This window comes from Crocuta crocuta, unplaced genomic scaffold (genome assembly GCF_008692635.1).
Source record: "Crocuta crocuta isolate KB4526 unplaced genomic scaffold, BGI_CrCroc_1.0 scaffold80, whole genome shotgun sequence".
NCBI lineage: Eukaryota > Metazoa > Chordata > Mammalia > Carnivora > Hyaenidae > Crocuta > Crocuta crocuta.
In genome coordinates, this window is record NW_027527559.1 from 3091592 (window position 1) to 3104781 (window position 13190).

General features: G+C 49.3%; 1 protein-coding gene across 1 annotated transcript in view; it reads right to left on the minus strand.

The window, feature by feature from the left end:
* Positions 1 to 1066: 1066 nt before the first annotated feature.
* YAP1 (Yes1 associated transcriptional regulator) overlaps positions 1067 to 13190 on the minus strand; it is a 113492-nt gene continuing 101368 nt past the window's right edge. The window contains exons 7-9 of the mRNA XM_077769754.1: positions 8505 to 8635; positions 4742 to 4854; positions 1067 to 2701 (exon numbers count right to left, since the gene is read on the minus strand). Of these exons, the coding sequence (XP_077625880.1) occupies positions 2463 to 2701; positions 4742 to 4854; positions 8505 to 8635 (483 nt within the window). The 3' untranslated portion in view covers positions 1067 to 2462. The remainder of the gene's footprint in view (positions 2702 to 4741; positions 4855 to 8504; positions 8636 to 13190) is intronic.

The following is a 13190-nucleotide window of genomic DNA, read 5'->3' on the forward strand; positions in this document are numbered from 1 at the left end:
GGGAAAGTAAAGTCGAGGCAACACGAAGAACTCCTATGCCTGTTTCGTGGCTGTACTGAAGTGATCGAAACTTTAGGAACAACCGCCTTTAATGACAGTGAGATGCAAGACAAGCCTTTACAGAAGATAAAGAAACTCATCAAATCCTCTACCAAGGTCCCACTGAGTCCTTGCGACCCCTGCCACCCCCCACCCTGCCCCAGCCTAATGCTACCCTGTGGACGCTTCCCTTGAGACCTTCCCCTGCGGCTTACTGGCCAACTGCGAGCGCCTTCTGAGTAGCTCTGATCTTCAGCACAAGAGAAACAACAACATGCAGGATCGTCCATATACTCAATGATGCGTTCTAGGTACAATTTCATTACTGCTCTTTAAAAAAAAAAAAAAAAAAAATCAGTGAATCTGCACAGTGGCCACTTCCCCTCACTCCCCCTCAGGTAAGTCAAGATTTACCCTTTCGGTGGTTTTCTGAATAAAACCCTTCTGGTCAATAATGACGGATGATCGACCTAAGAATCATTACATACGGCACAGTGACTGCATGTTTGAGCACTGGAAGTGCTTAATCTAAAACTTCTCACTCCTGACTTTTGCTCTCCTCTAAACTGAAGGGTCAAAATACTTACATTTTGTAACTAAAAAAAAAAAATCTATCTTCCCAAGCATATCTTCCATAGCAGTTTTAGCCAGGAAAAAAGATTTTTATGTCTGTCATAAACCCTTGAAAATAAGGGCTCATTCTAGAAACAATGAAAGACCCTTAATCACAGAGGCGCTAGCTGGTGTCACTATAATTCACAACCAACTATTACCTTCGTAGCTTATACTGAAGAGTTGATTCATGCTCATTTTGTTCCTTTAAAAAATACTCTTTGGAAACCATTATTACTCCTGTAGACACATACTCTAGTTATATCTCTTCCTGTAAAAATAAAAGTATAATCAAGACTATCTCTATTTCTTTGCTAACTTCAACTACCGATATACATTTATTAACCTGATCACTTTACCAGCTAACTCATGACCTCGACCGAATTCTAATTAAGTAAGAACAATCTTGTAGGCATTATTTCCATGTAGTCTTTAATGTGTTTGTTACAAATGAGAACTAAGGTACTAGAATTTACTTCCAAAACTAGGGCAAAGGGAAATTTCCAGAGCTAAAGGAGGGTAAACCACTATGTAAAGCTCACTTCTGTCGCGTACATTATGAACCTACTTAGTGATTTCCCATCAAGGCTTAAAATTAGTCCCAGGGATCATCAAGGGGAAAATAAAGCCCTATCTTGTTTGCTTCTTTCAAATTCATCAGACAATACTGTGCGCCAGCGGGCAGACGGTACTCCTCTGGACACTCTCCCTAAAAACAGCCCCTTCTAGAATACTAACTACCCAAATGTCTGCAGACTCCCCCAACCAGGTTTAAACGACCTCTGAAATAAAAACTACTAGTCGTGTATTCTAAATGCATACGTTCAAAACTACCATTTTAAAATAAATTGGAAAAGTAGGGAAACCTTAAAAAAAAAGATACATTCTGCTATCACACTATTATAAAGAGTATAAGTGTGTGTGTGGGTATATATAGAGAGAGCACAAAATCAAGATTTAAATAAGATGGTAAAAAAAATCAGGAAATGTAGGTTTTTACCAAAGGCACAACAGCTGCCTGGAGCTACAACTATAAACAGATTCGTTACTACCGTAATGTGTCTAGGCTGGGGGGTGGGGGAGCAAAAACAAAAACACAACCCAACCAATCAAAACAGAAACAAACAAGAAACAAACCCACAATAAACCCACCCAAACCTATACTAGAATATGTGGCAATAATTCATATATTTCTATGGAAACTCTCTCATGCCTCATAAGCTCCTAAAATAAAATCAAGGTCACTATGTGACTACCGAGAGCACGAGGAGGGGACGCTGAAAGCACGAGTCTTCAGCCCTGGTCTCAGCTAGCTCATCACATCTGCGCGAAGCACGGGACGTCGGACACAACACTCCCGGCCTACGGACGAGCTGGCCGTGTTTTTCCACCGGCCAAACGCAGCTGAAGAAACAACTGCCTGACAGAGTAAATGCTGGGACGTGAAGCGTTCGAGTTCCAAGTCTGAGCACTCGGTCGGGGTGATGGGCGAACGTCTAACTGGGCAAAAGAAAAGGCGTCCATCGTCCCAACAGGCTCACTTCCCCCAGCCCCACAATGGACAGTAGTTATAATAGCAAAAGAAACAAAATCGTGTTTTTTTGATTCTTTAGAGCCAACTACGACAGAGGTCAGCAACATGTTAACAGCAGCGACGGACAAGGAAGAGCGAGAGAGTGGGTGAGCGAATCTTGCTGGACGTCTGTTCATCGTTCTGGGTCAGCCAGAAGACTGCGACGGGCTCTCGTGGAAATTCTGGGCACACCTCCTCAGATCCTTCACAGATTTGGAAATGGGTCTGCCCGCGGGCTCTATAACCACGTGAGAAAGCTTTCCTTATCGAGCTTGGTGGCGGCCAGCACGGACTCCATGTCGTTGAGGATGTCCGAGCTCAGGGCCTCCTGCAGACTCGGCATGAGCTCCTCGCCCTCTATGTTCATCCCGTCCCCTTCCAGCGTTCCAAGGTCCACGTTTGTCCCAGGAATGGCTTCCAGGTAGTCTGGGAAGCGGTTCTGCTGCGTGGGGAGGGTGCTTGGGCTGATAGTGTCACCTGGTTGGGACAGAGAGCAGAGAGGCAGGTTTGAAGAGCTGACGTCCGAGCTGTGCTTTCAGACACGCCTGACTCGCCTCACCCCAGCCCGATGCCCAGAGTTTATTTTGGGCCCAGCAACTCACAGAACACAGCACAATGCCAAGTTTACTTTTGCTTCAACATGTGTTCAGACGCTGAAGCCACAGCGTGACTGCTTGCTACTCTGTGCTGAGCACTGAAGGGGTCACGGAAAAAACTGAAATCTCTTGAAAACTTATCTCCAGCAAGAGAGACCGAACACGTATATCACACACAAGCACGGCCACCGGCCTCTTTCTAGAGAGGCTCCACGACCGCAATGTAAAAGTAACAGTCCGGGTGTGGAGTGAATTTACGTACACTTTATGGCAGTCTGTAACTGAGCTGTGTTCCCGGTTTTAAAACATCATGGACACACAGCGTAGCTCTACTTGAACGAAACGGATAACGTGACTTATTTCAGCACTTAAAATCCTGAGTGAGCTGGCAAGGCACTTGAGGACCCTCTCCGAGGACTTGTAATCTTCACTGTGGACAGAGACTTCTGTCTGTGATCCGTATGCCCCCACCGTATGGGCGTCCGTATCCGCTTTTAAGTACACCCGAGGTAACATTAGTGTAAGAGAGCTGGATGAAAACTCTCTTCCGGCCCCGGAGATCCCCATTCCTAACAGCAAAACAAGCCTCCGAGAAGTCCCTGCCTTCCTTCTAGGGGTCCCCGATGTACCCGGCCACGAAACTCGTTGTTGGAACATGACCCCATTCTCCTGTCTTAGAGCTCCCGAGAAACTAATATACAGCACCGAGTGCTACAGGGGTTTGGAGAAGAGCCGAAGTGGGGGGAGGAGCAGGGGAAGCACGACGGGCAGCAGACGCATCTGAAGTGTGAGCACGGACAACGGGGGCTCGCGTCTGAGGGAAGCAACGAGGGAGGTGCCGTGCGTTTCCAGACGCCGTGAGCTGGATGGACGACCTGCCGCCGAGGGAGACGGCCGCTGGAGGGCTGCCCCGTGTCCTGGGCAGCTCGTGCCCTCCACTCGCTGCCACGTCCAAGGCCCTCGGTGCTCACCAGGCTCCTGGACTACCCTCCTGGGCTCGTGCAAGGCCCCCGCAGCTATTCTGACAGTAAGTAGGAGAGCCACACAGCCCCGCCTTTGCCCCCTGGTTTTCTGAGCCCCTCACACCTGAGTCAGAGCAGAACCTTCAGGGAAGGGGCTGAACCCCACACGATACGGGCGAGCGGATCGCAGCTGGAAGTCTCTCTCCAAGATTAAGGATACGAGGCATTAGGGTGTCTGGGGGCTCAGTCGGTTAAGCATCCCGACCTCAGCTCAGGTCATGATCTCACGGTTCACGGGTTCCAGACTCGCGTCGGGCTCTGTGCTGACAGCTCAGAGCCTGGAGTCTGTTTCACATTTTGTGTCTCCCTCTCTCTCTGCCCCTCCCCTGCTCATGCTGTCTCTCAAAACTGAATGCACGTTAAAAAAAAATTTATTTTAAAGGAAGGGAGAGGAGGTGAGCAGAGCGGAGGGGAGGAAAAGACAAGAAAAGAAAGAGACCACGTCATCGGAAAGGGTCTTCAATTGCCTTCCGGGCTAACTCACTATTTAAGTGTTAAAATAAGTCGTATCATCAGTTTTAATCAAATAGAGCAAAAGTTGTCCATGATATTTAACAACTGGGAGACCAGTGACAAAATGCCACGGAGAAACAAAGCAGGCAGATCTGAAGGGAAGGGGTCAGGATTTTAACTGGTTTTCTTTTTTTAAAGGGTATTTACTTATTCTGAGAGAGAGGAAAGAGAAAGAGACACAGTGAGACAGAGAGAGGACACAAGTTGGGGAGGGAAAGAGAGAGAAGGAGAGAGAATCCCAAGCAGGCCTGAGCCGAAGTCAGATGCTTAACTGACTGAGCCCCCCGGTGCCCCGTAACCGGTTCTGTTCTGAGCAGGCTTTGCTCACGACAGCCGGACAGACCTGCCGCCATCTCATGACCGACAGCTGAGAACAGAAAACCCACCTGTGTCCATCTCATCAACACTGTTCAAGAAGTCGTCTGGGGTCCGAGGGACGCTGTAGCTGCTCATGCTCAGTCCACTGTCTGTACTCTCGTCGCGCGAGTGGTAGGTGCCGCTGCAAAACATGAGTTACAGAGCAACACAGAGGTTTACGAGGATTTGCAGGTGACCACGGCCGCCCGCTGAGCACCAGCAGGGCTCTCCAACACGCTGGGCAACAATCCTGCCGCCCACGCAACAGGCCCCTCCTCCTTCGGGGTCATGCACAGCCCTGGCCCGAGGGGAGACGGACAACTTACTCCTTTTCTTTTGAAGTTTATTTACTTATTTATTTGAGAGGAAGCGGGGGACGAGAGAGATCTGAGGTGTGAGCACAAGTCGGGGAGGGACAGAGAGAACCCCAAGCAGGCGCCACAGCATCAGCACAGAGCCTGACATGGGGCTCAAACTCACGAATGGTCAGACCGTGACCTTAGCCTAAATCAAGGGTCAGACGCTTAACTGAGCCACCCAGGCTCCCCAGACAAGTTAATCCTGACTGCAGCTGCAGCTTCAAGGAGGCCAAACGTCTCTGAAGGTCCTAGGTCTGCTGGCAAGAAGAGAAACTAAGAGGGCGCCTGGGTGTTGAGCTGGTTGAGCGTCCGACTTCGGCTCAGACCACGATCTCACAGTTCGTGGGTTCCAGTCCTGCGTCAGGCTCTGTGCTGACAGTGTGGCGCCTGCTTGGGGTTCTGTCTTCCTCTATCTACCCCTGCCCCGCTCTTTTCCTCTTTCTCAAAATTAAACATTAAAGAAAAGAAAAGAAGATACAGTCACAGTTTTCCGAGCTGTCAGAATTTCCGCGCAGTGTGCTCTCCACAGTGCCATCTCCGTCGGGGCCACACAGCCTGCTTACGTCAAGGTCTCTCTCTCTCAGGTGGGGCAGCACAGGCACTGGGGAGAACGCAGCTCCGGGTGCTGGGGAGACAGGCCAGCGCTACACCCGGGTCCTCAGCTCGCACGGACTGCAAGCCAAGGAAACCTCAGCCCAAGACAAAGAACCAGAACTCCTTTGTGGACGGGGCCAGAGCAGACAGAGTCACTGCCAACGAGGCGAGAATTTCCTTAACTGAGTCTCCTTGCCTCTGTGTGGGGGGGAGACCCGAACACCTCAGCTGAAGACAGGAGCCCTTACAGTTCCAGCTAAAGGAGATGCTTAAACAACACCAGGACACACACTATGGGGAAAAACAGAAAAACAGGAGCCAAGACAGATTTTAACTTTAGGCTAATGAACTTACACACAACAGAGTCTAAATATCCTCACTGCCTGCACGAGCACACAGTAGGGGATCGCACTGCCTGCACGAGCACACAGTAGGGGATCGCACTGCCTGCACGAGCACACAGTAGGGTCGGTCTCCTCACTGCCTGCGTGAGCAGAACACTGTTCGGAGCTCGTGGCACTCACAACAGGCGGCATCAACGGTAAAATCTGGGCACTACTAGTTCTAGAAAATCTACAGCAAAGCATGAAATAAAAGCAAGTGATATTCTTAACAGTCTCTGATGGTGACGTGAACCTTAACTTTCCGCACCGCAAAGCCTGGACACTTGAGTAGCTATTTAGCTCACACAAAAGTGCACAAACAAAACCCACCTAAGCTGTATAAACCAGCTCTCACAGTCACTGGGGGGTGAACACCCAATCCCCCACATCTCCTCCCTAGTTACCTGACGCAGGTGCTCTGTCTTCCCCCCACCCCTGCACCCCAAAACCGCTGGGTTTCTCTGATGCAGCTGCCAGATTTTGGCAAGACACAAAACCTCACAAAGACACAACCAAGCAGAGGTGAGCGTTTGAGAACGTGTGTGTAAGACACAGCCGTCTCGGAGCAGGCCTCCCTCCGGATGCGCCAGCTTTCCGCCGTGCGTGTCCGAGCTGGGACCCAGGCCTGGTGGTCGCTGCTCCCACAGAGAGCGCCTGCACGCACCACACGCGGACACTGCAGGGCAAAGGGCTGGCTCACAGGGCTGGGCACGGCTCTCCCGGAGGGGCGTGCGGCACTCCGGGGGCCGCCGCCCGGGGCCTGCAGCGCATCACCTCACGCACGCTCCCCTGGGCACCTGCCACTGCGCGAGGGGCCTGAACCCGGGCTCTGAGGACAGAGAGGGAACGACAAAAACCTACGAATGATGCTTTCTGAGAGGCTCACGACGCCGAGGAGGCAGATGAACAAACATGTTAATGAATCACACTCAAGTGCTATCTGAGCAAAGTGCTTTTAGGGCAAAGAGGGGAGCATGGAAAAGTCTGTGGAGGGGACACGGACCTGACCTCCAAGGGTGTCGGGGCACAGGGGAGACGGGGATGCCACACCAGGGACAAGAGTCAGCTTGGTGGCAAGACAGGGTCACGTGTTTAGAGCCTAAGGGATACGTTTGAATTGAATACTGGACAACAGGGAAGCCGTCAAGCTGCTGGAAGAGAAACGCTACAGCGAGACATGTTTTAGAAGCTGGGGTACTTCACTGAGTGGAGAAAGGACTCTCCCCCACACCAGCAACAGGGACGATCGCACACCCTGTGACCTTCACCAGAAAAGTCTCAAACTACAGCCCTGCCGTCAGCAGAAGTTCTAAGAGAATCTTCACAAACAGCCGCCAGAAGGACATGCCGTCTGCCCGCGCCCCCTACAGTCAGTCCACTTCTACCCCTTGGCCAACACAGGCCTCCGAGTGGGCCCTGGGTTCTACTGATCCGAAGTCCTCCTTGCGGGGAAAACACAAAGTTCTGCGTTTTCCAGATTAACCTCGTTTAAGGTCACAACTGCAATCCTGTGTAAGTACACTCAAGTTCCGGCCCAACTTTAAACTGGATGTGTCAAGAGAGCAAATACAAACTTGAAATACATTCCAGTTGGCCTTTGAAATCACGCCTGGGAAGCAAGGCACCAGCACCCGTCTTAGGACCGAGCAAATGGTGGCATTTCTATGGTACTAAGTATTCTGGTCAAATGAGAGAAATTTCGTTTTATTAAGATCATGGTTTTCAGTTCAGCTGGTGTTAACTGAAAGCACAGTAGAACAGCTCTCCTAAACCAAAGCACCTTTAAAAGGTTTAAAAAGTTCAATGCTTAAAACTGGCTTAAAAAAACAAACCAAAACCAAAGTACAAACACAAGACAGTATTTGTTCCATATTTAAAAAAATTGAAATTCCATAGATATCTTGCCACCAGGATAATGACCCTTAGTTGTAAATGGTTTTCCCAGCAGAACATAACCCCGCTTTCAAACACGGCACCAACATTTCTGCCGAAAACCCAACACCTGGGTAAACTCACTGAAAAGTACCTGTGGACTATGTGATTTTGAAACAGTATCTTTGACGATTGTGTGTTTTTACAAAGAGGCACAACCTTACGTTTCATGTCCTTGAACTTCCTGTAGCGAAAGCGCAGGGTCCACACTCACGTGGGAAACTCCTGCCAGGGATCCTTCAAGCGCAGGCCCGAGTACGTTTAGGACGACATTCATCTGCTTTCGCAGAAGGACACGCACGTGCCTGCACGAGTCTGTCGTGTTAAGTCACCATCAGTCAACAGACAGAAGCCAAAATGTGAATGGGGACGTGTCCTTGGGTCCCAACAGCCGGCCCTCATCCTTCCACAGGAGCCCGCTCTTACTGGAGGGCCACGGTCCTCACCATTTACAGCTACGCCGGCCCCAGGGCCGCCCCTGAAGCCACGCCCCTTCTCGGTGGCTGGGAGCAGCCCTCACCCACCTGTTAAGAAAGGGATCGGAGCTCGTGGTCGTCATCGTCCTCAGCTCCTGAGGCATCCCGGGCGAAGGCACTGGGTTCTGAGTCCCACCTTCCTGGTCCAGTGTTGGTAACTGGCTGCGAAGGGCTAGTTCCTAGAGAAAACAAACACAAACAGAATCAGCCTACTGACAACAAATGTACTGTCGGACTGAAAGAAGTAAAATGCACACTAGGGGCCACGGATGCACAAAGTTCAAGTGTTAAACGTCTACTTCAAAGCTAACAGTTTTCCTTATCAGAAAGACCGTTTCATATGACTGAAGTTAAGTTGCATAAATTCAAAGTTGACCTAGTCTTATTAACGCCCAAATGTATACACCTCCCTACCTGACTTCACTGTGTTACGTTTGCTTACTCGGGCAGACACTCCTGCCTGCACTACTGGTCAGGATGGCGAATCTGGTTTCCCAAAAAAGAATCGTTCAAGTTCACGTCTGCTCGCCAAATGTCATCTGGCTGCACCAGGAATAAAGTCAGAAACACAGCGTCGGAGGGCTTGTGAGCAGCCGCCCCCGCCTCCCTTGGACTCGGGGCTCCCCCGCACGCACCAGCGCTCCCAGACGACCTGGGCTGCTCTGTCCTTCCTCCCCCAACTCCTCCCTGGGGGCCCTGCCCTGCCTCTCAAGCTCAGGTCTGCACTCACGTCAGCTTCCTCTCCCTTGGCTTTCTGGCTGGACTTGAAACGTGGCTTTTTATTGCAAAGGACACTGCCCCAGTGCTCACAGAGCGCACCCCCGCCACCTGAGCTCTGCAGCCCCTGCAACGGACCAGACTTACGCCTACTGAATGCACCAGCCTAGAAACTGGGGTTTCCTAACCAGAAGATCATGATAGAATGCAGAGGGTCTATGAACTTGAGTGAGGAAAAGAAAATGACACCTTTATTTTTCCACAAACTTCCAGCTGAAATTTAGCACTTTCTTCGATTACAAATAAAGGCAACTAACAGCAGTATTTGTTATGCCCTCTGGCTTTCCATCAATGGACATGTCGATGCCATGTTATAAATCGCAAATATCTTAAGTGACCATTCATGCTCATCCCTACTTCAGTACTACAGTAGTGCGAAGACATGTTGTTACGTTTGGTTACTTACACACTAATGACCAAGTGAATGATTCGCTCCACAGGACCGCTCCTCGACCTTCTGGATTCCAATGACCCACATCCACCTCAATCACCCACTCATACAGCTGAGACCGTGTGGTTTAAAACCAAACCTACCTCTAAAACCTGGAGTCATATTTGGGACAGTGATCAGTGTGTCCCTTCAGTGCAGTGGGATCCACTGCTCACCCTGGAAGATCACATCTGTGCACAATGTCTACCTAACGATCTATCACCAAACTCCTGGATCTCTGAATTGCAGCAAAACTGACCATCACTGTATTTGAACCCCCTACCCTCTCTGCAGCACCCCGGAGCGGGTGTGGACAAGTCTTCCCCCAGAAACCTCACACACACTCCTCTCGCCTTCTGGGACCATTAAGTGCTCTTCCCGCCAGCTTCCTGTGTCACCTTCTCCCCTCTCCTCCCGTTCCAGTTGAGTGGCTCGCCCTTTTTTTTCCCATTAACCTCCCCCCTCCCCCGAGGTGTAAGTAACACACAGCATGACAGTCTCCCATGTGTAACACAAGGACTCAATGTTGACGCACACTGTGAAGTAACTCCCATAATCACCTGTCTACAGACCATCCCTACATAGCTATGGTTTTTTTCCTTGTGAAGAGGACATTGAAGATTTACTCTTTTAGCAACTTTTAAATGTGCAATTATTATGCAGTATTATAACAAAGCTAATAACTAATTATTAACTGTCGTAGTAACTTATTTTATAACTGGAAGTCTGCATATTTTGGTCTCCTTCCCCCAACCCCAGTGTGTTCTCTTTATTTATAAACTTGGCTTGTTTTGCTTTTTAGATTCGACTAATAAGGGACCATGTGGTATCTGTCTCCTGACTGACTTCTGCACTTAGTTAACACTCTCTACATCCACCCACGTTGTCACAAATGGCAGGATTTACACACACACACCCCTTCATCCATGCAACTCTCAATGGACACTCAGGTGGGTTAGTGGTTGACAGATGAATGGACACTTCAGGTGATCCCAGGCAGTGGCCACCATAAGCAGTGACACAGGGATACAAGCCTGAGCATGAGCTGATCTGGAACACACATGAGGCCGTATCACACTCCTGAAACATACACGGTTTTATCTCAACACAGCAAATGGGCACCGGAGTCTGTACTAGAAACGTGCTTGCTTCATGTCCACACCGGGACCGCTACGAAATGCCAGAGAAACACACAACTGTCCAGACTGGTCTACATCGATGGTCTCCAGCCTTGAACGGATGCAGTCCCACGCTGTGACGTTCTGTCTTCGCACGTCCCCACCACCGCTGCCCCACGTCAGGCATACGCCTTCAAGCCCGATGCAGTCAAGGCTGTCCACACGTCAGTCCCATCTCAGAGGGGACGCGGAGGCTGTCCAGGCATCTGGCTTTCTGCCTCCTGCCGCCCGCCTCCTCCTGCAGAGCTCTCTCCAGCCGCACTGCTCTCCCTAACTTGCCCTTGGGTCTCCCCAGCCCCTGCTAAAGGCCAAGTCGCCCTCCCAGCGGCTTCTGGGGACCTGTAGCATCCTGCCCTGCACGCACTCTCCACCCTCGCCGACCCCTCCCGCCAAGTGACTAGAATGTCAGAACGATGCGCTCTGCAGCACCACCCCCCTGCCCTTCCATACCCGCTCTGCTTCCTCCCTGTTACTGAAGACCCAGGTCCCGTCCCCGAGGGAACCCTCCGTGATGATCCTGTCTCCATCTTCAGATGCGACCAGATAGAGAGAGGTTTTGTTTTCAACAGTCTGAACGCAGGTACAACATGATCTTAACACTTATCATACAATATTGTAACTACTTCTGTATTTCTCCTCTGTTCCTTAAGGGCACGCTGAACGAATGAATGAATGAATGAATGAATGGACTGTTCTGGAGCATAATACTGTAACTTCTGAGGCTTTGAAGAATTTATGTTACTATTAAAACATGAGGATGTAAATGAGAATGAATTTGAAAATGAGTAAAATTATAAGCTCTGGATGAAGCTGATGCTTAGAGTTCTGTGAGGAAAGTGTAGATCCTTTAGAACATGGGAGCACCTTGCAACTATCTTAAAAAGGGCCTCATTTGCTTTCTCGTTCATATAAAAGAAGGCAGGCACCAGTTTCTTCGTAGCAAGCACATGACAGGGCACTACCGACTCATTACTAAACTAACCGATAAATCGGTTATAACTTTTCTGTTAACAAATTTTTATTTTACTTTTTTTTTTTAAATAAAGTTTCCACTTTTTCGAGATTGTTTTATGAGGTTAAAGCGGTCATGTTCAGATCCTCCATGTTTTTGCTACTGGACTTTACCACTTTGCTTGTTCAGAGCTGCCGGGTTCTCACTCGTGCCGTCTGTGACAACGCAGCCTCTCCCACCAGCGGTCACTGCAGAACCGCCGTCTACACTCACAAAGAAGTTAATCTGGAGACGTGCCCCAAGCCGCCAAGAGCTACAAAGGACCACGAGGCACGCTGCTCATGCAGTCTGTATCTGAGCCGTGACCAGAAGCCCCGTCGGGGATCAGGTGAAGCGAGGCTGCGAGGCTCAAGGAGGAAACGCCATCTCACTGCCCTGGTGCTAGTGGGGTGGGGGCGTCAGCATTACCAGCTGGCATGAAAACAAACATCACGTGACAAGGCCAATGACACACACACACAGATCACAGAAGCCAGTCAAGGTGGGGAATATTCAGCTCAGGTTTGAAACTTCTAGTTAGAGCAAAAAAAAAAAAAAACCAAACCAGGGTCGATGAGATGCCCTAAGTAATTCCTGAACAGTTTTACGTAGGAATAACTGATGTATGAGAACGTATATACATATTACCCAAAAATGGATGTTCTTAACATAGCTCAGTATTTGCCGAAGACAAAATTGCTTTAAGTAATTCAAGTCAACTTGGTAGCCCCCTCCCCAAGTCATTAGTTCTCAATGTTTGTATTTCCATCTGCTACTAATATAATTTATTACACTGGGTTCAATAAGGAAGATGGAAAAAGTCTGTTGATATTTGAAACAAATTGTCAAAAACAAGGGGAGGAAACAATGCATTTACGCAGGCCAACAGACCAACTTCAATCCCCCTTTAACTTATGACTAGACCTCAACTGAACACAGAAAGAGCCACATGTATGCTTTCCACGTGCACACACCACGCGCCCACACAGACAGCCCTGGGAGGGAAGCTCAGAGGCGACACGCAAGTTAGAGGAAGTGCTTTACTCCACACTCTGCCTTGTCAGACCTGGAGGAGAGGGCCCGTGGAGTCCGCAGGGCCTGATAAATCCTGGCTTCTCACTCAAAGCAAGCGTACTACTCCTTGAACCCTTGGCCAAGAATCGGAAATGTGAAAGTGAACAAACTTACCTAAAATTAAGAGTTTTAGCGGGAGAATACGGAAAATGTTTTTCTGAGTTATATAGACCTTTTGTGAGTGACTTGAGAGAAAAATAATTGTAATATGGATAGGTATGAAATAAAGTTACATAATCTGAATGTTTTAGTCACAAAATGTATTCCACAGAAACTTTTTCTCC